Source organism: Balaenoptera ricei, chromosome 3 (genome assembly GCF_028023285.1).
Source record: "Balaenoptera ricei isolate mBalRic1 chromosome 3, mBalRic1.hap2, whole genome shotgun sequence".
NCBI classification, from domain to species: Eukaryota; Metazoa; Chordata; class Mammalia; order Artiodactyla; family Balaenopteridae; genus Balaenoptera; species Balaenoptera ricei.
The window spans coordinates 165,476,371-165,503,783 of NC_082641.1; the positions used below are offsets into that span (position 1 = coordinate 165,476,371).

The following is a 27,413-nucleotide window of genomic DNA, read 5'->3' on the forward strand; positions in this document are numbered from 1 at the left end:
TGGAAAGCCTTGGGCCCTGGCAGGGCTGCCCGCCTGGGTGAAGCAGCTGGGCAGGCGGGCAGAGGACGGTTGGCGGTCAGCCTGCCCCGGATACCACCGCAAGCCCTAGAGATCCGAGCAGGAAAAGAAGCCGGATTCGCGAGAAACCGAAGTCGGGCAGGGCGCCAGGTTCTCTGTGAGCATGAGGCCTGAGGTGCCCGGAGAGGGGCTTGTTGCCCAGAGACCCAGGGAGGCGATGGCCTGTGGTGAGCACGGAAAGCCAGGCTCCTCTGCCTGGAAAACTTCAAGACCTGGGTGCCCAGCAGTTGTGGGCACATAGGACATCCCCCAGCCTTACCCTTGTGACATTGCCTTCTACCTTTGGGGAAACTGAGGCTCAGGAAGAGGAAGGCTGAGCCAGTGCTGCACAGTGGAGCACAGGGACTTCCTTTGGGGTCCGACTGGTAGCCTGCGCTTTCCCTGCCAGGGTTTTTGTGTCTCTGAGGGACACATCCACTGGGCAGTGCATCTTCCCCTTGCTGCTCTGAGCAAGACCTAGTGTCCCTGCTTCCTGCTGTGGCCCTGGCTGCTACCACCCTGCCCCCACCCCGCCCCCACCCCAACCAGATCTGTGTTAAGGGGATTCTGGGTTGAGGCTGTAGGCTTCCCGTGGAGTCTAGCTGCCCCACAGCAACCTGGGTAGCAGCCCGGCCCACCAAACCAACTTTCGTCCATCAGCCAGGCCGCTGGACCATTGGTGAGCCCGTGTCTCCCCTCTGGCCGAGTGGATCCTCCTGGAGCAGCATCCCACGTGAGAAGGAGCAGGACACGGCCTCCTGGGCCCCTGGAACTGAGGGCTTCCTTTCTGGAAGGGGCGTTGCATCTTCAGATGTTCTGCCCATCTAGAATTACATCCCCATGTCTCCCACAGCTGGGTGGGCTCAGCCTTGGGAGCCCATGAAATTCTGGGGTGCTGTGGGCATGTGGGGAGCCCCTTGGCAGGAGCCTTAGCTCCTCTCTGCAAGAGTGGAGGATCGATGCCAGCCCGGAGCTGCCCCAAGTGGGGCTCTGGAGCAAGGCCCCCTGTGGTTTCCGGAAAGGGAGTTGGGTTGGAAGGCAGGGTCCTCGCACGTGCTTATCTGGCTGTGCGGCGTTCCCATCCCCTTGGGCCTGCGCTCACTGCTCTGTCTCACGGGAGTGAGAATGTCCACTCTAGAAGGAGGGCGTGTCAGGAGTCCCACGCGGCCAGCCTTGGGTGTGCTCCAGCTTGCCTGAATGCTGGCCCACTTGGGTGTGACTCAGGGGGTGACCCTCCTTTCTGCTGCCCAGAGTCACTCCCTGAGCAGCAGACCTGCCCAGCTCTGTCATTCTGGGCCCAGGGACCACCTGGCACCCCTGCCAGCAGCCAGCTCTGAATCTGGGCAGCGTTGGTGCACGGAGGCTGTTCTGGGCTAAATTGTGTCCCCTCAACCCCCATTCATATGTTGAGGTCCTAACCCCCGGTACCTCAGAATGTGACTCCCGAACAGGAGATAAGGTCTTTCCAGGTGTTAACTAAGTTACATTGAGGACATGTGGGTGGGGCCCTAATCCAATGTGACTTCCTTATTAAGAGGAGATTTGGACACAGACACACATACAGGGGTGACCATGTGAGGACACAAGGAGAAGATGGCCACCTAAAAGCCAAGGAGAGAGGCCTCAGAAGAAACCAGCCCTGCTGATAACTAACCCTCCTGCCATCTTGACCTCTGACTTCCAGCCTCCGCGACTGTGAGAAGATAAATTTCTGCTGTTGAAGCCACCCAGACTGCAGTATTTTGTTGAGGCAGCCTGAGCAGACTAAGGCAGAGGTAATGGAGGAGGTGCTGGCCCTGGCATCTTGTGGGAGGATGTGTGTCAAAAGCTTTTTCCTGGAGCATCAGAGCTGGCAGGTGTGGAGTGAGGCAGTTTGAATGCCAAGGGGTAGTCTTGGGGTTGCCAGGCACGTGAGCCTTGTGGGCTTTGCTTGCCAGCGTGAGTCTCCTGGAGGTCCAGGATGACTGAGTGAAAGTGTGTGCAGGGTCTGGGGCTTTATGGGTACAGGTGGTTGGTGACACCTTGGCCCAGGGTCCCTGTCACCAGTAACATTGCTTATGGGGATATTAGCCCCTTCATAACAGTCCTCAGCACCTCAAATAACACACATCTAGGGAAAAAGCAGACATTGGTGCTGCTAGACAAGTGCCCCAGCTCCCCAGCCCCCGACCAGACCCTGTCTGGACTAGGCTGGGGGTGGTGGTGGGGCTCAGACATGCTGGTCCCAGCCAAGTCGGAGGATGGGAGGAAGGGCAGGGTGTGCATGGCCTCCAAGGAGGCAGGGAGGCCTGCTGGGACAGCAGTGCAAATGTGTTGGGTTCTAGCTGGTGGTGTGTGTGTTATGCAGGTTGGGATGCCCTAGGGTTGGGTGCCAGCTCAGGGGAGCGTCTGTTGACAGACCTTGACGTTGATCAAGGAACTTGGACCTTATCCTGTTAGCTCACTTCCACCTTGAGTCTCAAGGCCACAGTCTGCTGGGGCCCAGCTGGTGAGATATGGGAGCTCAGAAAGAAAAATTCCACTTTTTGATATTCTGGCAAATGTTCCTACAGCAAGAGTCATTTTTCTTCTTCAGTGGCGAGCGCCCTGTTATTTATGTGAATGTTAATTTGTGACTGGGGACATTCCCCGACACAGTCTTCATGCTGAGCAAGACCTGGGAAATGTCAGCCAGAGCATCTGGCAGGGGCGGTTGTCAGGTCTTGTGATGGATGGGCAGGCCTGTTGTGGTCCTGGGGTCTGGGCCTGACCTGCTGACCCCTCTCTCTTGGCCAGGCTGGGAGACCAGCTCCTGGAGGCCCTCCCTGGCACTGGTGTGGACTCTCACAGACTGGACAGGCCAGCTCCCGTGGGAGACATCCTGGTGCTGCCTGATTTAGTGAGAAGACCGACTGGCCAGGCCCTACTTTGGTCTCTGTGAAGGGTTCTTGTCAGCATCTTGTTTATCCTATTTTTTTCTCCCTTTCTCTCCCTGCCCCTTTCTCCCTTCCCTGCCCCTTCCCCACTTCCCTGCTCCTTTCTTTAAACAAATTGTCTGTTTTGATGTGTGCCTTTTGTTAAAAAAAAAACAAAAAAACAAAAAACCTCAAAAACTACAGAAAATACTAATAAAAAAACAAAACTCACTCCAAACCTTGACACTGTTAACTCTTTGTTATATGTGTGTCCAGACAACTCTCATTTCATCTTACTAATAATGATGATGTTGGGCTAGTTTATTATGCAGTGTGCCAGGTACTTTATCTGGTTTAACCCTCAAACCAACTGGGCAAATACTTCTATTATCCTTATTGTACCCTGGCAACACTAAAGCTCAGAGTCCACAGTTAGCCAGTGCTGGAGGCAGCATTTGAATCAAAGCCGAGTGACTTGGTGGGCTTGTCCTGCATTGTTAGGCTGTGCTGGCATTAGGCACGGAGACACAGATGACTTTACATAAGTGCATCATCATACTGGAGTTGGGCCTGCCTTCCTTAGTCAACAATATGACATGGATATATTTGTTCCTTAAGTGGTGAAAAGTCTCACCTGTAAAACTCTTTTGGCCTGGCCTTTTTTGTTGTTTTGTTTTGTTTTGGCAAGTCATAGAGATTTTTGGAAGTAATCTGACCATTTACTTTTATTGTTATAACAGATATATTTGTTGTTACTTCTGTCAACTTACTTTTTTTTTGTTTTTATGCTTTTTTTGCTGTTTTTCTATTTGCTGTATGATCTGTTCTCCATCTTCAGCTATTCGGAAGGAAAAGATTAATTTTTCTAATTGTGGCTTTTTTAGTATTCTTAAACTTACGGCTATCAACTTTAGCAGCTTGTCAGTAACTATTGCTCCTTCTATGGAAATTTAAGAAATTAATGCAGTTAAACTACTTCTTCTACCTCCTCTACCCTTTTCTTTCATTTTTGCTTACTTGTTTGACAGTTTTTTGCCCCACGTTATTAAAGTCAAATTATGAATTATTTTTACATTGCATAGATTTCCTTTCCAGAATATATGGTAAATGACTTCTGGTTTGTAACCATAATTATCACAGTGGAATGGATAAAGAGGTCAATTCTGGTATTTTAACCTGTGATTTCCCTACTTGTGGGGACTAGATTTTAGATTTTTAATTCAAGTCTGGGCTGCATTAAGTGACAGGTGAGGAATGATGGAGAGAAATGTAAAGTGGAGCTGAGGTGGATGCTATTGAGAGGATTCTCTCTAGCAGTAGAGGTGAGCACAGTGCCTCTATACACTGCAGCTTCCTAAGGCTCTGATTTGCTCAAGGTCACATATCTGGTTAGTCTGCAGAATTAAGGTTCCCATCCCAATCTCTTGGTTTCTAATGCAGTGTTCTCTGTAAGCAAGCATTCCTCGAGGGTTAGCATAAGAGGTGAATTAATGTGGCAGCAAACATGAGATTAAGAAACATTGTATTCTGTCACAATCCCAGTTGGCTTCTTGTCAGGAATTGACATGCTAAAATTCATATGAAGATACAAGAAACCCAAAATAGTCAAAATAATGTTGAAAAAGAAGAATGAGGTTAGAGAACTCACTTTCTGATTTCAAAACTTACTACAAAGTTACAGTAGTCAAGACTGTGTGGTACTGGCAGAATGATAAACATATAGATCGATGAAATAGAACTGAGAATCCAGAAATAACTTCACATTGATTTTTGACAAGAGTGCCAAGACATCAGTGGAGGAAAGAATAGTCTTTTCAACAAATGGTGCTGGGACAACTGGATATCCACAAGCAAAAGAATGAAGTTGGATCCCTACCTCATACCATAGAAAGATTAACTCAAAATGGATCATAGATCTAAATATAAGATCTAAAACTATAAAACTCTTAAAAAATATAGGAGTAAATCTTTATTATCTTGGGTTAGGCAAAGCCTTAGATATGACACCAAGAGCACACAAATGATAAAAGAAAAAATAGATAAGGTGGACTTTATGAATGTCCTTTATAACTTCAAAGAACACCATCAAGAAAGTCAAAAGATAACCAACAGAATGATAGAAAACATTTGCACATTGTATATCTAATAGGGAATTGTATCTAGAATATATAAAGAACTCTCACAATTCAAAAAGAAAATTAATCCAATTAAAAGATGAACAGTGAGTCTAAATAGTCATTTTTCCAAAGAAGAGAAACGAATGGCCAATAAGCACGTGAAAAGATGCCCAGCATCCTTATTTATCAGGAAAATTTTAATCAAAACCACAATGGGATATCACTCCATACACATGGGGATGGCTAGGAGAAAAAAGGTAGATAATAACAACTGTTGGTGAGGACGTGGAGAAATTGGAACCCTCATACACTGCTGGTGGGAATGTAAAATGGTGCAGCTCGTTTGGGAAACAGTCTGGCACAGAGTTACCATATAACCCAACAATTCCATTCCTAGATCTGTGCTCAAGAAAAATGAAAACATATGTCCACACAAAAACTTGTGCTTACATGTTCAAAGCAGCATTATTCATTAAAGCCAAAAAGTGGAAACAACCCAAATGTCCGTCAACCAGTGAATGGGTAAATAAAATGTGGTGTATCTGTAAAATGGAGTATTATTGGACAATAAAAATGAATTTAAGTACTGACATTATTAGGAATCTTGAAAACATTTTACTAGGTGAATGAAACCAGTCACAAAAGATCACATACTATATGATTCGATTTATATGAAGTGTCCAGAATAAGCAAATCCATAGAGAAAGAAAGTAGATTAGCGGTTGCAGGGGCTGGTGCGTGGCAGCAGGGTTGGTGGGGGTATTGGGAGAAAAGGGGGAGTGACCGTAGATGTGTACGGGGTTTCTTTTTGGGGTGTTTTGAAAATGTTGTAAAATCGATTGTGGTGATAGTTGAATTGTACAGTGTAAGTGAATGAATTGCATGATATGTGAATTATAGCCCAGTAAAGCTGTTATATATTTTAAAAAGCATGAGTTTCATAGTGAGAAAATTATTCCCTTTTCAACTCTATTTTAAGTTTTCTGATTGAGTCAAGGATAGTCTCAGTTTGATACCAACAGATCTTTAACACCTCTGTAATTGTTCATAAGGAGAGAGATCAGGATTCAGGCTCAGAGTCTTAGCAGTTAGGAATATCGAGCTAGAATTTAACAAAGTGGAGTAAGGCAAAAACTGCGATGGTGGTGAAGAGAATGCTGGGGTTTGGTGCCCTCCCTGCTGGATCTGCTGGGGGCCAGTGTTGGGAGGGCAAGGCTATGTTCCCGAGCCTGTTCCTGCCCCGCTGGGAAATCTGAGCAGTAGTTTAACTTCTTTGAACCTTAGAGTCCTCTGGAAATGAAATGTTTTGCCTTAAAGAATTTTAGGGGGGTTTGAATTCACACTGTATTTGAAGGCTCCTGTAGAACACCTGGCTTACGGCGGGGACTGAAGCCCAGGGGTCACACAGGGGCCACCACGCCCCTAATTTGCAGGTCATCTGGCTCCGCTCCTCACTTTGCAGTTAAGGGGGCTGCAGAGGGAACAGGGCTGGCCCAAGACCAGGATTTGGAGCCAGGTCTCCTGGCTCTGCATCCAGTGATTGCTCCCTGTGGCCATCTCTCCCTCCACCCTGCCCTTCAAAGTGGGGTCCGGCCTTCCTTAGCACCTGGCTGAGCACAGGGCTTCATGGTTTTGAGCCTCAGAAACTGACTCTGGCCATCTTAGGGCAAAAGAGGGACTTTCTGGAGCAAAGGATCCAGAGGTCCTGAAACCAGTTCCAAGAAGGGGCAGGACCTGTCAAGTGAACTCGTCGGGGCTCTGTGGCGCTCAGGGATGACTCTGTTTGTGGTCACTCAGCTCAGTAGAACCCTGCAAGGCCCAGTTCCAACCATAGCTTCCCCTCTGAACTGGGAGGACAAGCCGTGGCCTACACACCAGGAGGAGGAATGGCTTCCCAAGAGTAAGGAGGGGTGTGGATGGCACACGGCAAGGCCCCGTGGGTCCACCAAATGAGGCAGAGAGCAGGGGAGGCAAGGGCATCCACAGACAGACCGCTCCAGAAGGTGATGTTCTGGAAGGGTTAGAACAGTAGCTGACAGAGATGCAGGGGAGAAGACAAATGACTCCATGGAATTGCTGTCACTTGCTAGTGACCAGTTCCTCCCAAGAGATGGCTGGTGCTACTTTTGGAAAAGTGGAAAAATCAATATGCAAAACATCTGCTGTGATGCTGAACTGTGAAGGAGCCCTTACTAGCTAGGATGGAGTGGCTTAAATCCAATGGGATTTCGTTCTAATGCCTATGAGGGGTCAGCGGTTGGGGTCCGGTCCCCTCCCCATCAAGCTTCCAGGGTTGCCCTGGTCTTCCCCAGGGAGCTGGGAGGGGAAAGAGTGCCCAAACAGGCTGGGTGAGATGCCCTAGAAGTGGCAGACCCCGTTTTGGCAGTGTTGCCACTACACCATCATCAGACCAGGCCTGGCCATGTGGCCTCTCTCCCTGCAGGGGAGGCTGGTGCCCAGCTGAATCTCATGGGTTCATTACCAAAAGGAAGAATGGAAGAAAGGATACAGTTCTCTCGGAGCTAAAATATCTCCAGGAGCAGGAATCTTACCAGATGCCAGCATTTTGGGGGAATTCCTGTGGCAAGAGTGTGTGTGTGTGTGTGTGTGTGTGTGTGTGTGTGTGTGTGTGTGCACGCACATGCATGTGTATCAGAGCAAGGTTGAGTTTGGGGCGAATGTGAGCTGATGCAGATGCATGCTGTCTTGTCCTCTGTCAAAATCTAGATCCTTCTGTTTTTGGACCAACTTCTTTTTTTCTCTCTTTTCTTGTTTGTCACTTCTGCAACCTTGACAGACACCTGACAGTCTTGGTGCCAGAGGTTGCAAGAATGACAAGGCTGAGTGACAGACCTGGTCCCCATCACACACACGCAGGTGCCTGCCACATGCTGCAGCCTGTGGCTTCCACTGAAGGAGCCAGTGGGGACGGCAAACTGGGCACCTCAGACATAGGAACAGGTTGCACACTTGCTTGCCTGTGAGACCCCAACACTGAGAGTGTCAGTGTCTCTAGTGCTTTAAAATTCAAAGTAACAGAGGATATCTGTCAAGCCTCTTGATTCTGATAAATGTTTAACATTTAGCTTGCATTCCTAGTGACTACTTCATCAAAAACCAAACAGCAGGGAATTCCTTGGTGGTCCAGTGGTGAGCACTTGGTGCTTTCACTGCCGGGGCCCAGGTTCAATCCCTGGTCGGGGAACTAAGATGCCACAAGCCGTGCGGTACAGCTTAAAAAAAAAAAAAGTAAAAAACCAAACAGCAAAGGAACAGGGCATAGAGGAAGGAGGAGGTAGGGCAGTCACCTTATAATTCACCAAGATCTGAGAACTAGTGATTTGATTTGATGACCAAAGAAGTGCCAGGTTCCAGGCCCCTGTGGTGGCACCTGAGGTTCGAGAATAGAGTCCTCCCGTGAGCCTCCCTCCTGGCCAGGTTAGGCTGACAGTCACAGAGTTCAAGAGCAGAGTGGATTTCAGGTGAGAGCCAGGGTCTGGGTGTCAGCCCCTCCGTGGAACACTAGGCTGGACAGACACGGGCAGGGTCCTGATTGAATGCCCTTCATCTCAGTGTGCTTCAGAGACTTTCTTTAATATTTACCAAGTGGGGAGAAGAAACTGATTCTTACTAATAAAAATTACATGTAAAACCAGATATACTTACCACTGGCAGCAGGAAAATCAAAGTCCTGGAAAAAAAACTCAGCAAAACATAGCCCACGTTCTGTACCTTGTCCTCTTGTCAATTTTCTTTTGCAGTTTTTCAGACAGATTATTCCTGGCATGCATACTAAAATGCTTGAAAATCAGGCAATAAAAGGAACCCTGCTTTCTTTGTGGAGAGCCCCTCACCAGGCAGTACTCTGGCCAATGGCCTTGAGGGGTGATCAGCCGCTGGGCTCAGGTGGTCATCCATTGCTCCTGGGATGGTCAGTGCTGGTCTTGAGGTGGGCAGCCTCTGGCCTCAGGGTAACTGAATGCTGGTCTGGGATGGTCATCCACTGGTCTCAAGTGGTCAGCTTCTGTTCTTGGGGCAGGTGCCATCCATGTTCATCAGTGTGACCCCCAGGTATGTTCCATAGTACCTGTCAGAGACGGGCTGATGCTGGTGAGGGATTTAACTTCTCCATGAGAGAACTGTCAGTCTGAAGTCTCTGGTTGCATGAGGAAACCTGAGTAAACTGGTGCCATACTTCCGATTTATCTCAGGGCACTTCACTGCCCTTCAGATGAGCCCTTGGGAGGGTCCCTGCCAGGCAGCTTGGCCAACTTGGGCCCTGGCTTCCTGACAACAGCAAGGTAGAGGTCAGCCTCAAAGAGATCCAGTGCCCTTTCATCAGCCCAGCGGCCTTTCACCAGAAGGCTAGTCAAGGAGAAGAACCAGCTTCCTGTGTACAGGGAGACTCCAAATTGTCCTGAGGTCGCTCAGGCCAGAGAGGACTGCTCCTCACCAGATTGGCTTCTGGGTCATTGTCACGCTGGGTCCCTCCAGAACAACCCCAGGATGCTGGGCCTGTGGCATAGATGGCTCTAAGCCTGGGGTACAAGTGTCCCTCCAGAAGAGGGGGCTGCCCTGCTGGACCCTGATGCCCCAGTGCCCTGCCTTAATTGTCAGGATAGGCCTGGTCTCCACCCAGGAGATAGTCATTCCATCTGGGGTCTGGGGTTTGATTCCTAGATCCCGTGTGTCCCTGGCAGGCCTTCCCGCCCCTCAGTCTCAGTTTTCTCCTTTGGAAAGCAAGCAGGTGGATGACATCACTTGGGTTGCAGAGTGCTTCCTACGTGTGCCCTGGTTCCGAGTGCCTCCTAGGCTGCATACGCTCCTGCAGCAACCACATGAGGGGAGTGAGAACCACCCCCCTTTACAGGGGAGTAATTGGAGGCCCAGGAGCTTTGGCACCTGGGCCAAGGCAACCTGGCCAGACAGAAATGGTGCCGGGAACTCAGAACACCAGACTCCCAGACCATTCACCTGCTGCCACCCTGCCTGCCACATGTCCTTGAATGGGTTCCATTTATTAGAGGGGTTTGAGACACCAGTCTTCCCCCAAACCGCAAACATGGGAAACATCAATGGCTGCATAGAGAAATGTTTGCTATTGTAAACACTCTTAACCATGTGCCAGTAGAAGGGGATGGCTCACAGTATACTCACCCTGCCATCTGTCTCTCTCTCAGAGAACACGTCCTGCAGTTTTGGGGTCATTTATTTACTCATCTTGCAAACATTTACTCACCCTCTCCAGGCCTGGAAGGGCCCTGGGACCCAGGGATGAGTCAGAGTCTGGGGGCTTGCAGGGTTCCCATGGGTCTTTCCTCTCCTCTATCTTCCCACAGTCTGGTGACCTTGGTGTCCCAGTCTTGGCCCTCATTGCTCTGGCTCCTGCCCTTCCTCTTTGTCCTGGACCCCTTCCCCAGAAGTCCAAGATGCCTTAAACCTGTGTCCCCAGGGGTCTACAGCTCTTGCGCCTCATCCTGTGCTGTTCAGAGAATGGCCACCCACTTCATCCCACTACCCACCGGGACCATGTATTAGTTTCCTGCAGCTGCTGGAAATTACTGAAAACAACAGAAACTTTCTCTCACACAGGTCTGGAGGCCAAAGTAGGTGCTGGCAGGGCTGTATTCCCTCTGGATGCTCAAGGGGAGAACCCTAAAGGGGACCTCTGGCCACTGCCAGCTAAGCGGATGGACAACAGGAAATGCCGGCCTTTCTGATGTTTTGAGAGAATCTGGAAATCTGCTCATTTACGTGGAACCCTCTGATTCTTAAGTCGGAGCAACTAATTCAAGCTTTTAAAAACCCCTGAGTGAAGTCACTAAGTTGATGTGTTAGGGGACCCCAGCCTCCATCCCCTAACAAAGATGAATAATTAAACAGCCATCCATGAACAAAAACAACTCTAGGAGAGCTCAGGAGTCCACTTAAGAAACTTCAGTAACACAGTGGAACAAAAAACTTGAGAATAACTGCACAAGAAGAGAGGGAAGACAGCTTCATTCTGCCTGCATCACCCTGTCATCCCCAGCAAGAAAGAGTTTCCCTCACCGGGAAAGGGAGAGTGGGGTGAGCGACCAGTTTCCCTAGCCTCTTTGGGCACTGCACAAAGGACCCACTTTGGTTTCACCCCACCCAGAGACCAGCAAAGGTGAGATGAATAGAAACAGCTAGGAATAAGGAAGAAGGACAGGGGCTCCCACCAGCCATGTAGTGGGAGCGACCGTGGTTCTTTGTGGCCTGCTCTGCAGAGGACCCCAGCAGCTTTCACCACTGAAGTAACCAATGGCCAGCACAGCTGCTGCAAACCTGCAGATTTTAGAGCTGAGGTTTTGCTCTACAGGTTTTTGCATTCACAGACACCAGGCACCTGAGCCCTCTTGCTTCCTCCATCCCCACCCCCGCCCTCAACAAGGATCTGCACGGGCAACTGGCCCAGTCCTCTGCAGCTGCATAAGTGCAAAACGCCAGCCTAGACCACTATGGTTGACCCCTACCACTGTGCATACACTCAGGACTAGCCTCCAGCTGTGCACATGTATGCCATCAACCTGATTCCCATCACCAGCCTCCACTGCCATGTGTGCCCCCATGGTGAGACCCTGCAGCCCTAAGAGTGCACATCAACAGCCAGGGCTCAGGTAGCTGCTAGTGTGCCCACAGTTGACACTTGTCCTTCCTGCTGGCCCTGACCCTTGTCATGAGTGTGTCTGCAACTGGACACTGCTACTACCCAGGCACCTGCAGCTGGCCCCTGAAGCTGCGTATGTGCATACCACTGGTTCTGGCCACCACCACTGCATACCCTGGTCCCTAGCTGCTGGACCTGGAGGCCCCACTGAAGACCTCAAGAGTCCTTGCAGCCATTGTGGACTCCCTGCAGCAGTTGTCACCAAGGGCCACACAACTGTTGATGTCATGGATCTAGCAGCCTGAGCCAATGAGACATCACCTCTCCTCTGGACCCAAAGCCACCATACTCCCCACACTTGGTGCTCTGCATCACTAGATCCAGTGTGCCCCCCACCCCACTGCAGGTGAAGGTCTTTCTTACTGAAGTCAGTCCATAAAATCTGGAAATGTGCAGAAAGCTATGCAAGGCACAAGGATTTTGAAGAATTGGGGAAACATCACATCATCAAAGGAACACAGTAAATTTCCAGTAACTGACCCACAAGAAATGAGATACATGAATTGCCTGACAAAAAAATAAAAATTATTGTTCTAAAGATGCTCAGAAAGCTACAAGATAACACAGATAAACAATTTAATGAAATCAGGAAAACAATACAAGAACAAAATGAAAATTTCAACAAAGAAATAGAAAACATAAAAAGAACCAAACAAAATTTTGGAGCTGAGGAATACAATGGCTGAAGAATTCAACAGAGAGCATCAACACCAGCTGGACCAACCAGAAGAGAAAATCAGTGAACTAGAAGACAGATCATTTGAAATTATCTAATCAGCGGAGCAAGAAGAAAAAAGAATGAAAAGGAATGAGGAAACCTATGGGACTCATTAAGAGAAACAATCTATGCATTATTGAAGCCCAAGAAGGAGAATAGGGGGTGAAAGTGGCAGAGGGTTTATTTAAAGAAACAGTAGCTGAGAACTTCCCAAACCTTGGAGAGAGATTTAGACATCTAAGTTCATGAAGCTACTAGGTCACCCCAAAATGATCTTCTCCAAGACACATTATAATAAACTATCTAAAAGCAAAGACAAAGAGATCATTTTAAAAGTAGCAAGAGAAAAAATTTCTCTTATACAAGAGAATCCCAGTAAGGCCATGAGTGGATTTCTCAGCAGAAACCTTGCAGGCCAGGAGAGAGTAGAATGATATATTCAAAGTGCTGAAAGGAAAAAAACTACCAACAAAGAACGCTTTACTTGGCAAAGTGTCTTTCAGAAATGAAGGCAAGATAAAGACTTTCCCAAACAAACAAAAAGAGAGCTCATTACTACTAGATCTGCCTTATGAGAACTGCTGAAAGGAGTTCTTTAAGCGGAAGCAAAATGACACTAATTAGTAATATGAAAACACGTGAATATATATAACACACTGGTAAAGGTAGGTATATAGTCAACTTCAGAATACTCTAATTCTGTAATATGGTGGTGTGTTAACTACTTAACTCTAGTATACAGGTTGAAGAACCAAAGTATTACAAATAGCTATAGCTACGATGATTTGTTAATGGATACACAATATAAAAAGATGTAAATTGTAATGTCAAAAACATAAAATGTGGAGGTGAGGAATAAAAGTACAGGGTTTTTGCATGCAATTGAAATTAAATTGTTATTAACTTAAAATAAACTGTTATATCTCTAAGATGTTTCAAGTAAGCCTCAGAGTAACCAAAAAACAAAAACCTTTATACACACAAGATAAAAATACACACAAGATATAGAGAAGGGAATCAAAGTACACCACTACAGAAAGTCATCAATTCACAAAGGAAGATAGCAAGAGAGGAAGAAAGGAATTACAAAAAAGTCAGAAAATAATTAACAAGATGGCTTTGGTAAGTCCTTACTTATCAATAATTACTTTAAATGTAAGTGGGTTAAATTCTCCAATCAAAAGATATAGAGTGGCTGAATAGATTAAAACAAACAAACAAACAAAACGAAACAAAAAACCAAGACCCAACTATATGCTGCCAACAAGAGATTCACTTCAGCTTTAAGGACACACATAAGCTCAAAGTGAAGGGATGGAAAAAGATATTCCATGCAAAGGGAAACCAAAAGAGAGCAGGGGTAAGCTACACTTACGTAAGACAAAACAGACTAAGTCAAAAATCTGTAACAAGAAACAAAGAAGGTCATTATATAATGATAAAGTGGTAATTCATCATGAGAATATAACAATTGTAAATATATATGCACCCAACATCAAAGCACTTAAATATATTAATCAAATAGTAATAAATCTGAAAGGAGAAATGGACAACAATACAATAACAGTAGGAGACTTCAGTGCCCCACTTTCAGCAATGGATAGATCATCCAGACAGAAAATCAATAAGAAAACATCGGACTTGAGCTATACGGTAGGCCAAATGGACCTAACAGATATTTAACAGAACATTCCACCCAACAGTAGCAGGATACACATTTTTCTCAAGCCTGCATGCAACAATTTCCAGGATAGGTCATATATTATTAGGTCAAAAAACGAGTCTTAGCAAATTTAAAAGACTGAAATCATACCAAGTAACTTTTCTGACTACAATGGTATGAAACTAGAAATCAGTAACAGGAGGAAAACTGGAAAATTCACAATATATAGAAATTAATACGCTCCTGAACAACCACTGAGTCAAAGAAGAAATCAAAAGGGAATAAAGAAAATATTTTGAAACAAACAAAAATGGAAACACAGCATACCAAAACTTATGTGACACAGCAAAAGCAGTTCTGAGAGGAAAGTTTATAGCAATAAATGCCTACAGTAAAAAAGAAAGATCTCAAATAAACAACCTAACTTTATATCTCAAGGAACTAGGAAAAGATGAACAAACTAAGCCCAAAGTTAGCAGAAGGAAGAAGGTAACAAAGATCAAAGTAGCAATAAGTGAAATAGAAAATAGAAAAACAGTGAAAAATATAAACAAAACTAAGATTTGGTTTTTTTGAAAAAATAAAATTGACAAACGTTTAGCTAGACTTACCAAGAAAAAGAGAAGACTCGTAATAAATAAAAGAGGAGACATTACAGCTGATATTACAGAAATATAAAGGATCATAAGAGACTACTATGAATACGTATACACCAACAAATTGACCAACCTAGAAGAAATGGATAAATTACTAGAATCATACAACCTACCAAGACTGAATCATGAAGAAATAGATAATCTGAACAGACCAATAATGAGTAAAGAGATTGAATCAGTAATCAAAAATCTCCAAACAAAGAAAAGCCCAAGACTACATGATGTCACGGGTAAATTCTACCAAACATTTACTGAAGAATTAATGTCAACCCTTCTCAAACTCTTCCAAATATTTAAAGAGGAGGGAACACTCCTAAACTCGTTTTTGTGAGGCCAGCATTATCCTAATACCAAAGCCAGATAAGGACACTGTAAGAAAAGAAAACTACAGGTGAATATCCCTGATGAATATAGACGAAAAAATTCTTGACAAAATATTAGCAAATCAAATTCAACAGCACATTTAAAAGATTATACACCATGATCAAGTGGGATTCATCCCTGGGATGCAAGGTTGGTTCAACATATACAAATCAATAGATGTGATATACCACCTTAATAGAATGAAAAATAAAATTGATATGAACATTTCAATAGGTGCAGAAAAAGCACTTGACGAAATTCAACATCTTTCATGATAAAAACTCTAAACAAATTAAGTATAGAAGGAACATACCTCAACATAATAAAGACCATATGTGACAGCCCATAGCTAATATCATACTCAGTGGTGAATAGTTGAAAGCTTTCTCTCTAAGATCATGAATAAGACAAGGGTGCCCATTCTCACCACTCCTATTCAAAATAGTACTGGAACTTGCTTTCTTGCCAGAGCAAGAAAAAGAAATAAAAGACATCCAAATAGGAAAAGAAGTAGTAAAATTATCCCTGTTTCCTTATGACATGATCTTGTATGTAGAAAATTCTAAAGACTCCACCAAAAAAACTGTTAGAACTAATTAACAAATTCAGTAAAGTCTTAGGATAGAGAATCAACATACAAAAATCAGTTGCATTTCTATACACTAATAGTGAACTATCTGAAAAAGAAATAAAGGAAACTTTTCCATCTACAATAGCATCTAATATAGTAAAATACTTAGGGATAAATTTACCCAAAGAAGTGAAAGATCTGTGCACCGAAAACTATGAGATACTGATTAAAGATATTGAAGAAGACACAAATAAATGGAAAGATATACTGTGTTCATGGATCAGAAGAGTTAATACTGTTAAAATATCCATAGTGCCCCAAACCATTTATAGATTCAATGCAGTCCATATCAAAATTACAAATTCCAATAGAAAAAAAATCCTAAAATTTTTATGGAACCACAAAAGACCTCAAATAGCCAAAGCAATCTTGAGATAGAACAAAGTTGGAGGCATCACACTTCCTGATTTCAAACTATATTACAAAGCTATAGTAATCAAAACAGTATGGTCCTGACATAAAAACAGACACATAGACCAAGGGAACAGAATCAAGACCCCAGAAATAATCCTATGCATATACAGTCAACTTATATTTGACAAGGGAGCCAAGAATAATTAATGTGAAAGGATGGTCTTTTCAATAAATGGTGCTGGGGAAACTGAATATTCACATGCAAAAGAATGAAATTGGACCCCTGTCCTACATCACTCACAAAAATTAACTGGATTAATTTGGAAATGGATTAAAGACTTAAACCTAAGACCTGAGACCATAAAACTCTTAGAAGAATACATAGGGGAAAAGCTCTTGGCATTGGTCTTGCCAATGATTTTTTGGTTATTACACCAAAGCATAAGCAATAAAAGCAAAAATCAACAAGTGAGACTACATGACACTATAAAACTTCTGCATAGCAAAGGAACTATCAACAAGATGAAAAGGCAACCTAGAGAATGAGAGAAAATATTTGCAAACCTCTTACTGGATAAGGGATTAATATCCAAAATATAGAAGGTACTCATACAACTCAAAAGCCATATATATATATATATCAATTTAAAGTGGGCAAAGGACCCAAACAAACATTTTTCCAAAGAAGACATACAAATGGGCAATAAGTATGTAAAAAGGTGCTCAACATTACTAATCATCAGAGAAACATAAGTTAAAACCACAATGAAATATCATGCCACATCTGTTAGAATAGTTATCAAAAAGACAAGAGGTAACAAGTGTTGGTGAGGATGCGGAGAAAGGGAACCCTTGTGCACTGTTGATGGGAATGAAAATTGGTTTAGTCACTATGGAAGTTCCTCAAAAAATTAAAAATAGAACTACCATGTGACCAACAATCCCACTGCTGGCAATGTGCCCAAAGAAAATGAAAACAGGATACTGAAGAGATATCTGTACTCCCATGTTTATTACAGCATTATTCACAATGGACATGGAAACAATCCAAATGTCTATCTGTGGATGACAAATTGATAAAGAAATGTGGTACATATGGACAATGGAATATTATTCAGCCTTTATAAAGAAGGAGATCCTGCCATTTGTGACAAAATGGCTGAAACTGGAGGATATTATGCTAAGTGAAATAAACTAGACACAGAAAGACAAATACTGCAAGATCTCACTTACGTGTAGAATCTAGAATGGTCAAACTCATAGAAGTAGAGTGTCAGATGGTGATTGCCAGGGGCTGGAGGGAGGAGGAAATGGGAGGTGATTGTCAAAGAGTACAGAATTTCAGTTATGCAAGATAAGTAAGTTCTGGAGATCTTTTATATAGCACAGTGCCTATAACTAACACTATTCTATCAAAAAAATCATATAGTTAAAATTTGCTAAGATGGTTGATATTACATGTAGTGTTCTTACCACAAAATAATGATAACAATAAAAAGGATGGGAGGATACTGTGAGAGGTGATGGATATGTTTATGGCCTTCATGGTGGTGATGGTTTCATGAATGTATACTCATTCCCAAACTCACTGAATTGTATATATTAACTAGGTACATCTTTTTACATGTCAGTCATGCCTCAAAAAAGTGGTTTTAAAAAACCCCTAAACCCCGAGTGGGTCATAAGTGTGTGATCTAAAGGAAATACAGCTGCAGGTTGACACAATGGGGACTCGTAGTGTAAGACTATTGGTTTATGGATAATGGACCAAAAAATCAAAAGTGTGGGAGCTGGATGGGGCAGTGATGGCAGGATGGCCTCAAGGGGAGGGCAGGGCCATGTATCTGCAGTTGGGGCATGGCATTTGGGGGGTCTGAGCCAAGCACTGAAGGGAGAATTAGAGTTTACCGCATGGCCAAGGCTGGGGGCAGGAGCAGGGCCTTCCAAGCTGAGGGCTTCGTGGGTTCATGAGCCTGAAGGCCAGGCAGTGTGCACTGTATTGGAAGGACAGGACTGTTTCAGCGACTGGTGTGAGGTGCGTGAGCTGGGGGCAAAGAGGACAGTGGCAGACTGAGAGCCTTGGATGCCAGAGTACAGAGTAGCCTGAATCCTGATGGGGACAAGGGTTCATCGAGGGCTTTGCAGCATGGAAGAGCCATAGCCAGTTTTGGGGGAGGCTTCAGTTGCTGTAGAGTCTGGGCTGGTGACTGTTGTGGGTACAAGGATAGACGGTGGGGACTGTGGCCAGCTGCAGTGGTGCGTGCTCCATCCGTGGTGTCCACTGCTGGGTGCCACGCACTGTGGTCAGAGCCTGCATTTTCCAAGGAAAGATGGGATTCCATTTTTGAAACATGAAATCTCATCATTTTGAGTGTCGGGTTCAGAACTTTGAAAACACTCTTTGTGTCCAACTGAACATATCTGTGGCAGATTCAGTCCCAGGCTGACAGCTTTGGCCTTTGTCTTGGCCTTTGGGCTCCTGGGGGTGAAGGTGGGGGCTAACCCAGGCAAGAACCCCTTCCTCAGACAGGGTTCATCACCCCCAAATGGCTCTGGCCTTGGTGGCTGCAAGTGGAGCCTCTGGAATGATGGGGCCTCTAGGGCCACCTGTTTGTGCCCTTCCCAGCCTGGGGTTCAAGGCTAGCACCTAGCTGGGGTGCTGGGCAGGGTTCACTGGGCCCTGCTCAGCCAGGTTGGAGGCTCTGCTCTCTGCGGCCCTCCTCACTGCTTCTCCTCCTTGGTCTGCTGTGCGCTGGGAATTTGAACAGTCTCATCTTTGCCCTGCAGGCTGGCCTGATCCGTATGCAGGAGGAGGAGTTCTTTATCGAGCCCCTGGAGAAGGGTCTGGCGGCAAACGAGGCTGAGCAGGGCCGTGTGCATGTGGTGTATCGCCGGCCGCCCACCTCCAGACCCCCTCCTCTGGGGGGGCCACAGGCCCTGGACACAGGTAAGGCTGCTGCCGGTGGGAGGGTTGCATGGTGGACCCTGAATGTCCCCCCTGGGGAATGCGGGCACCCTTTCTGTAGCTCTGGTCCCAGGCCAAGGCTGAGACCCGCCCTTGCTGACCGCATAGCACAGTGGGCGTGCTGGGATGCTGGGTCAGGGGCCTCTGCTTTGGGTGTATGTGGGCCATAAGCTTGTAGGTCTGAGGCCTCCACAGCAGGCAGTAAAGGCTGCCTGAGGGTCTAACCTTTGGCTGCCTGAGGGCTGGCAAGTGTCAGGGAGGAGGCAAGCCAGACCAGGCCTGTACCCCGGCCTGAGTCCCGCGCCCGTGTCTCTGAGCCTATGCCTCTGAAGAAGACGTCTGCCGCCCCCCTCACCCCCATCCCCAGCCTCTTTCCCCTGCCTCTGTGCTGTGTTTTCCCTGCAGTGGTGACCACACCTCCCTGGCTGCTCACAGAGAAAGGCCCTGAGTGCTTCTCTGGCCCCAATTGGACCCTGCTCCCCCTGGGAGACAACTCAGATGCCAGGAGGGGAGGGAAGTGCTCCACAAAGACCCCAGAGGTGCTCCCAGCAGCCTCAGCAACCTATGCACAGACTCATGTGGTTTTATCTTTTTCAGCTTAGAATCAAAGTGCGCTCTGGGCCCAGGAGCGTGGAAGGAGCTACTGGGCAGGCGGTGCAGCCTCTCAGAGCCCTCCAGGAGGACACACCTACCCTCAGCCCAAACCTCCCCAGCATTCTCAGGATCTCAGGTCCCGGGCTTCAGTGAGGCCAGGTGGGGGTCTGGCTGTGGTCCTGGCCGTGCCCAGGATCTGTGCCTGGCTCTTGCAGGGTGGGCTTAGCCCTCAGTTTCGGGTTCTAGATTCCTGGCTGCGCTCGCCCATGGCCAGGGCAGGTGGCAGCAGGCAGGGCGTTGAGGCCTGGGTCTTGAGTCAGGCTCATCTGCATGTTTACAGTGAGCCCCGGAGGACCTACTGGGCCAGCCCAGCCATGCTGTGATTAGCCGAGACACCCCCATTGTCCCAAGCAGCCTTGGCTCATTTAATTTAGGTCTCTCTGAGTTCCCAGCTGACAGATCAATTGGGTGCAGCCTGGCAAGGCACCATTCTAATTTCAAGGAATAGTATCAGATACTTTTGCAAAGGAATTGTCCCATCAGGAATCCCAGTGCTCTCTAGAGCCGATCAATACTTCCAGCTGCCCCTTCTTCCCAGATGATGAATTGTAGGTCTCCTGCCAACAGTGGAGGGGGCACCCCAGGTGCTGCCCGTCTGGCCTTCCCCAGCTTCAGCCCCTCCTACCTCTTTCCCACCCTTGGGCTTCTCTGCATGGGGGGGAATGGAGAGTAATCCCGTTGGGTGAGGGCAGGAGTGGAAATGGGGCAGGGGAAGTGCCCCAGACCAGGGATCAGGGCCCTGGTGTTGCTCCTCGCTGGCTGTCTGCCCTTGGGCAAGTTTGGGCCTCTGGCCTCTGCCTTCTCATCTGTCCTGTGGGATTAGAAATGCCTGTGTCTCATAGAGCTGAGGACCTGGCCACTTTGGGCTTGGTGCTTCTGGGCTGGCCTCTGCCGGAAGATTCAGGGGGTTCCCTGGGGGCCCACTTAGGCTGGGTGAGGTGGAGCCTGCACAGTGAGGCTGCCAGGTGCCCTGGGCCAGGGTGCCAATCCCAAATTCAATGTGGTGCCTATCTCCTGAACATGGCAGCCCTCCTTCATGGCCTGACGGGCCTTGCCTTATTTCCTGGGCTTCTGTTGGCCTTTTGGCATCTTCTCTTGAATCCTTCCCCCAACCTTCTCATCTGGCTATCTCTCGTGAGAGCTTGGAACTCAGAACACAGGAAAGGAATTTCAAACTCAGAATAAGCCCAGAAACCATTGACCTTAGAAGAGAGAAGGCCAATTGCATGGGTCTGGGACTGAGGCTGCACTGAAATGGGGTGGGGTGAGCTCTAGACCTCAGCCCGGGGCTGTGGGTGTGTAGGCTAAAGGCTGTGGGGCCGAGGGCAGTAGGTCTTGGCCACAGGCCCAGAGTCTGGCGCCAGACCCCCTTTCCTTGACGTCCCTGCCCAGTGTCAACGTGACCCTGTGTGGGTGACTTGTCCACAGAGAGCACATTTCTCCCTGCATTTGCCTGATTGTTTCCACTGGGCCCAGGGCTGAGGCCCACTCACTGACTGGAGGTGGTACAGACACATTTTATGCTGGAGCTGGTCTGAGGGCCCACGGTGACCCCCGACAGTCTTGCTCTCCGTCAGCCCAGGCCTTGTCAGGGCCCACGGTGGCAGCTGGGAGATATGTAAAAGGAGTGTCCTTGGCTGAACACGTTTGCTCCGTGCTCTTTCCTGCAAGAGGACATGGCCTACTGGGCACGGAACACCAGGACCTCCATGCAAAGTCTTTCAGGATGTGTGTGTGAGTGTGTGTGTATAAGGCCAGGAGACCCTTTCTTCTGGTGAATTCTAATGGGAACCCTGACGTGTCAATGTGGCTCTGGCCAAAGAAGGCAGGAGGTACTGATCAGAAGTTTCCTCCTGCCCCGGCAGGGCAACTTCTGGAAGCAGGTTTGAAATACCCTGGCCATTTATCAATGGACAATAGATATAATGGGTCCTCGGAGGAAGGGGAAGGGGAAACACCTGTCCTGGGCCTCCTGGTCTGGGAGATTAGCATCTGGATGGGTGTGGGTGTGCGAGTTGGGGTGGGGGTGCCTGCGGAGGGTGGTGAGGGTATGGGTGAGGGGGCCTGTGGGGTGGGGTGTTTGTGGGAGCGTGTGTTGTACACAGCTCTTCCAGAGCATTGAGACACGCTGCCATGGCCCTGTTTTCCCTGAGCAGCCAACAGGCTTCCTGGGGTGGTCTCAGGGGCTCCCGGAGCCTCAGAACATCATTGTTACTAACGGTCTCCATCATCTTAGGTCAGCTACTGGGTTGCAGACTGCCCAGGGAAAGGATGGAAAATGATGCTTTTAGCGTGTCTTCCAGGACTCAGGCCACGGTTGGAGCTTGCACTGGGCAGCTTAGCCCACAACAATGTCACCCTCAGGCCCTGGAGGAGGGTACCGGGGTGGGCAAGGGACTGAAGGAGACCAGGATGACTTTTTTTCCCTCACTGGACTCACAGGTGTTGCAGAAGTGTCTCTGCTTGGCTCTGCTGGGCCTGGGAGCCTGGCTGGGCCAGAAGGGCAGGGCTCCAAGGCCAGGGTGCCAGTGTGGCCTTTTGGGGAGAGGAGGTTCAGGCATCTCCAGGCCTCTGCTGGACTGGACCTTTCCCCAGCACCCTGAGTCCCTTTCTCAGCCTTCCCCAGAGCCAGCCCTGTGCCCAGGGCCATACACTGGGAGGTGTGCTGTGTAACATTGGCCTCTCTGGTGTTTGCACGTGTGTGCGTGCATGCGTGTTTGTATTTGTATACAAGCATGGAGAGAGCCTCACTCCCAGTTCTAGGCCACTGTCTGAGCACTGCCCTGGCTGCCATCTGTTGACACTGTCTGGGGTTGTTGAGGGGGAGCCAGGGCCAGTGGGTACAGGATAAGGACCCCAGCCCAGCCTGGAAGCCCTGCTCACAGCTTGCACTGCGTGATCCTGGCATGTCACGCCCCTCTGAGTCTCAGGCTGCTATGACACATTACCACCAACTGGGTGGCTTAAAACAACAGCACTTGATTCTCTCATAGTTTGGGAGGGCAGAAGTCTGAAGTCGGTCAGTGTCACTGGGCTGAAATCAAGGTGTCAGCAGGGCTGGTTCCCTCTGGAGGCTCTAAGGCGAATCTGTTCGTTGCCTCTCCCAGCTTCTGGTGGCTGCTGGCATTCCTTGGCTTGTGGCTGCATCACTCCAGTCTCTGCCTTCGTGGTCACATCACCTCCTCCTCTTCTGTGTGATGTCAATCTCCCTCTGCCTCCCTCTTATAAAGGATGCAGGTAATGGCATTGGGATTCACCCTGATAATCAGAATGATCTCCACCTCTCAAGATCCGTAATCTAATCACATCTACAAAGTCCTTTTTTGCCGTATAAGATAACATTCACAGGTCCTAGTGATTAGAACCTGGTATCTTTGGGGGCCACCATTCAGCTTATACAGGAAGCAAATCAGCCTCCCTTTCAAGGCTGGCTATGCAATGAATGGGGTGCACATCCGTGGAGGAGTGACACTGCAGGTACCCTTCACTCCTTCTCAGAGGACAGTGCTCAGGCACAGCCCAGGCAGACCCCTTGCCCCTCTTCTGCCTCTGCTGGACCCTAGTGCCATCTCAGCCAGACTGTGGGGCCTGGTGTGCTATGGCTGGTCTGACCCTGAGACCAAGTGCGCGGAGATGCGGCCTTGCTGGTCACACCAAGGGGGGCTGAACTTGGGACTCTGGGAAAGTCCCACTGGGTGGGAAAGACCCCTGGGTCACATACTGGGCATGTGGTCTCTCTGTCAGGCACATTTGCAAGAAGTCCTGCCATCCCAAGACAAGGGCTGCAAACTCAAGAGACCTGCAGCGCCCGGCAGGCAATGCCAATGAGGACAATGGCAGAGGGTAAGAAAAAGAATTACACCCACCCTTGGCTTGGCGTTAATTTTCCTGCTTTTGATATAAACACGGACACAGAGAGAATGTCTCTGCTAAAATGGAAACGGCAATGTGAGTGCAGTGGCACATGGCATTTGGCCCTGGCCTCACCGTGGGCACAGCACAGATGACAGACTTCATCCACAGGGGCAGACCCTCCTCAGCTCCCCTGACCAAGACCTGGTGGGACTGTGGGCCTGGGGCAGCCAATCCTCTTACTGTCAAGAGAATCCAGACATTAGAACTTTTATTTGAACCCTCCTGATTTTAAATTGTTGCTTCAAATTTCTGAAAAGCACCATATGGGCCAAATAAAACATGACCCCCATTGGCCACATGTGCTTTGTGAGAGGCAGAGGTGGACGTGTCCTTTGCCCTCCTCCACAGGCCTCCTGCAGTCCCTGGGCATGGCCTTGGGACCAAGGAAGGGCTGTGAGCTCCTGCTAGGCAGGTGGTACCCCGTCCCGTGAGCTGCTGCTGGGCTGCAGTGTCTCCCACCCTGCCTTGCACTTGGCCCTGGGCTGAAGGAAGAGAAGCCAGACAGCTCAGTGTCTGTGACCTTGGCTGCCTCCTTCTCGGAAACAGCCAGTGCCAAGCCTTTGCCCGCTGCTGTCAGGCTGCGGCGTCCTCCCTGGCGGGCAGAGGAGGCATGCTGCCCTCAGGAGCGCTCTGCCCTGCTGCTGCCAAGGAAAGCCTGTGAGGAGGGAAGGGCAGGGTGCCAGTGCTGCCGTGGCTTCTCCACGTGGCCAAGCGTGGCCAGCCCGCACAGTCTCCACCCGGCGGCCCGCAGCCCTTCCTCCCCTCCTGACCTGCTGTGTGTCTCTGCCCTGTCCCATTGCCTTGAGCCACATAGTTTTCTGGGCTGCTGAGGAACCAGGAGTGAAGCTCATGTAGGCCCTCAGGGCAGGAGCCAGAGGGCTGGAGCTGATGCTGGGAACTCGAAGAGGCTGCGTGAGGTCCTGCAGGCAGCCCCAGCAGGGAAGGGGCCTGACAGATAGTGCTGTATTTCAGCCAGCCTGCTGCGGTCCAGGCTGGAGGCAGGGAGGCCAGAGCGATGGTGCAGGGAGAGTGCAGCCCTGTCAGGACAGGCCATGGGTGGGAAGTGGGCAAGGCTCCACTTGGTGGTAGTAGGTTGCCAGGCGTACCTTGGTGATGCAGTGTGTATGAGTCATAAGGGAGAGGGACCAGTCAAGGGTGAGGCCTGGTGGTGGGCGAGGGGTGGATAACGGGGTAGGCGATGTGGAGGGGGCACTAACTTGCTGGAAACCAGATTCGAGAGGCTTTCTGTGCTATAGCGGTTTATGTCTTAGTGTCCTGTTGCCACTGTAACAAGTTACCATAAACTCAGTGGCTTAAAAAAACACACATGTATTCTCTTACAGTTCTGGAGGTTAGAAGTCCAAAATGGATCTTAAGGGACTAAAATCAAGGTGTCGGGCTTCCCTGGTGGCGCAGTGGTTGAGAATCCGCCTGCCAATGCAGGGGACACGGGTTCGAGCCCTGGTCTGGGAAGATCCCACATGCCACGGAGCAACTAGGCCCGTGAGCCACAACTACTGAGCCTGCGCGTCTGGAGCCCGTGCTCTGCAACAAGAGAGGCCGCGATAGTGAAGAGGCCCGCGCACCGCGATGAAGAGTGGCCCCCGCTTGCCACAACTAGAGAAAGCCCTCGCACAGAAATGAAGCCCCAACACAGCCAAAAATAAATAAATAAACAAATAAATAAAGAGAAGTTCTTTAAAAAAAAAATAAATAAATAAAATAAAATAAAATCAAGGTGTCAGCAGGGCTGGTTCCCTCTGGAGGCTCGAGAGGGGAATCTGTTCCTTGCCTCTCCCAGCTTCTGGTGGCTGCCGGCATTCCTTGGCTTGTGGCTGCATCACTCCAACCTCTGCTCTGTGGTCACAGTGTCCTCTCATCTGTAGTAAGTTTCTCTCCGTTTCCCTTTTTTAAAGACACTTGTGATTACATTTGGCTCACCGGGATAATCCAGGAGAATTTTCTCATTTCAAGATCCTTACCTGCATCACATCTCTTGATGTGATGCAGGTAAAAAAAACAAAAGAGTCTCTTTTTTTTTTTTACTTATAACAGATATAACAAAAGTTTAATATCCTAACTATATAAAGAGCTCCCAGAGATCAATATAAAGAATTACAAATTATCTGAAAAAACAACTGAGCCACAGATATTAAAAGGCAAATAGGAAATGCATTAACAGAGGGAAATACAGATTGTTAATAAACATCTGCAGAGTCTCTTTAGCCATATAAGGCTATACTCACAGGTTCTGGGGATTAGGATGTGACATCCTGGGGGCCATGATTCAGCCTACGTGATATCGAAGTGTTGAAGGCTGAGGTCCTGGCAGAAGTGGAAGAGAGGCCCTCGGCAGGCTTTGCACCCTGAGTCCCAGATCTGGCCAGAGTCCAAGTGCTGGGACCTCTTTCTGTGTCCCCAACCCAGGTACTTCCTGAGCCGTTTGCAGGAGCCTGGGGCCTGGCCTGGCACTTTCAGGTGGTGACCCAGGGGCTCTCCCACTGGACTTGACCCGTGCCCTGCCCAGCCGGCCATTGCCAGCTCACTGAATTGCAGCTGAAAGTCTGGGCACCTCAGTGCTAGATGCCCAGGGCCTTCTCAGTTCCTCCTCCTCATTCCACCCCTGAGCTGTGCCTACAGCTTGGGGATGAGAGGAAACCCAAAGAGAAGCATCGATTGTGAAACCCGAGGCAGTTGGCCCGACAACTGCCGGGGGGCGTGTTTCAGAGCTGAGTGCATCGTTGGCAGAGGCCTCGGTGCTCCCGCTGCTTGCGGCCGGCCCCCTGCACAGCTGTTGGAGATGCCAGTGTGGTGATGTGGCCACATGCCGGGGAGGTGGGCGGGGGGCCAGCGCTGGGACAGCCGAGGCTGCACATTCTCTGAGGCCTGGTGCTGTCTGGGGTCAGACTTAGGAGACCACTCCAGAGCTGTCGGCTGAGCTGGGGGACTTTCTGACTGGGGTCTGCGGCCTGGGGGCTCTGCCCAGGGGCTATGAAGGCAGAGGTGATGCCTGCAACCAGGCAAGGGCTTGGGCCCACCTCATCCTGCAGTGGAGACTTGCCTGGTGTGCCCCCCTCCTCCCTGCTGCCCCGATGCAGTCTGTGACGATACTCGACCTGGCTGGCACAGACAGCCCACGAGCTCAGCTCCTCTCCTCAGACACAATTCACTGATACGCTTTCTTTCTTCCCCTTGGATTGTGTAGCGAATGTCCCCCAAAGAGCTTTCTGTCGGCACGTGGTAACCACGCCTGGCTTCCAGATAACACAGCGTCTCAGGAGCAAAGCTGTGCTCTGCTCTGGATGCGTCTGGAGTTTAATTAGCAAGAGTGGTGTGCCTGGTTGTCACATCGGCCGTGGGCTCTGCGGGTCTGCTCTTTGCAGGTCCCCAGCACAGCACACCGGGATGTTTCTGGGAGAGACATGATGTCTCCAGTGGCAACTTTACATGTCTGTGGCATTTGTGCTTCACATGTGTCGGCCGGCCTGCCAGGGTGGGAGCAGCTGGGCCCGAACATCCATCGGGACCCTGACAAGGCTCCCTCCACACCCCATGGGACAATTGTGAAAGAGATCTGGGCTTTCTGCATGCTGTATCTACAAGATGGGGGACAGAGGGACAGGTGTCCCACAATGGGTCCCTGGACAGAGGCCTCTTGGCGAAGCGGTGGGCCCTGATGACAGGTGAGAGGCGCTGGGTCCCAGCGTTAAGAGGGATCGGGCTGCGGAGACAGCT

The 27,413-nt window shown here is 48.7% G+C and overlaps 1 protein-coding gene across 2 annotated transcripts in view; it reads left to right on the top strand.

The window, feature by feature from the left end:
- Positions 1–27,413, top strand: part of ADAMTS2 (ADAM metallopeptidase with thrombospondin type 1 motif 2) — a 239,860-nt gene that overhangs the window by 56,462 nt on the left and 155,985 nt on the right. For both annotated transcript variants that reach the window (XR_009502679.1, XM_059919687.1), the window contains exon 3: positions 18,932–19,091. Coding sequence is in view for 1 of the 2 variants with exons in the window: in XM_059919687.1 (XP_059775670.1) it covers positions 18,932–19,091 (160 nt within the window). In the remaining variant the exon portion in view is untranslated. The remainder of the gene's footprint in view (positions 1–18,931; positions 19,092–27,413) is intronic.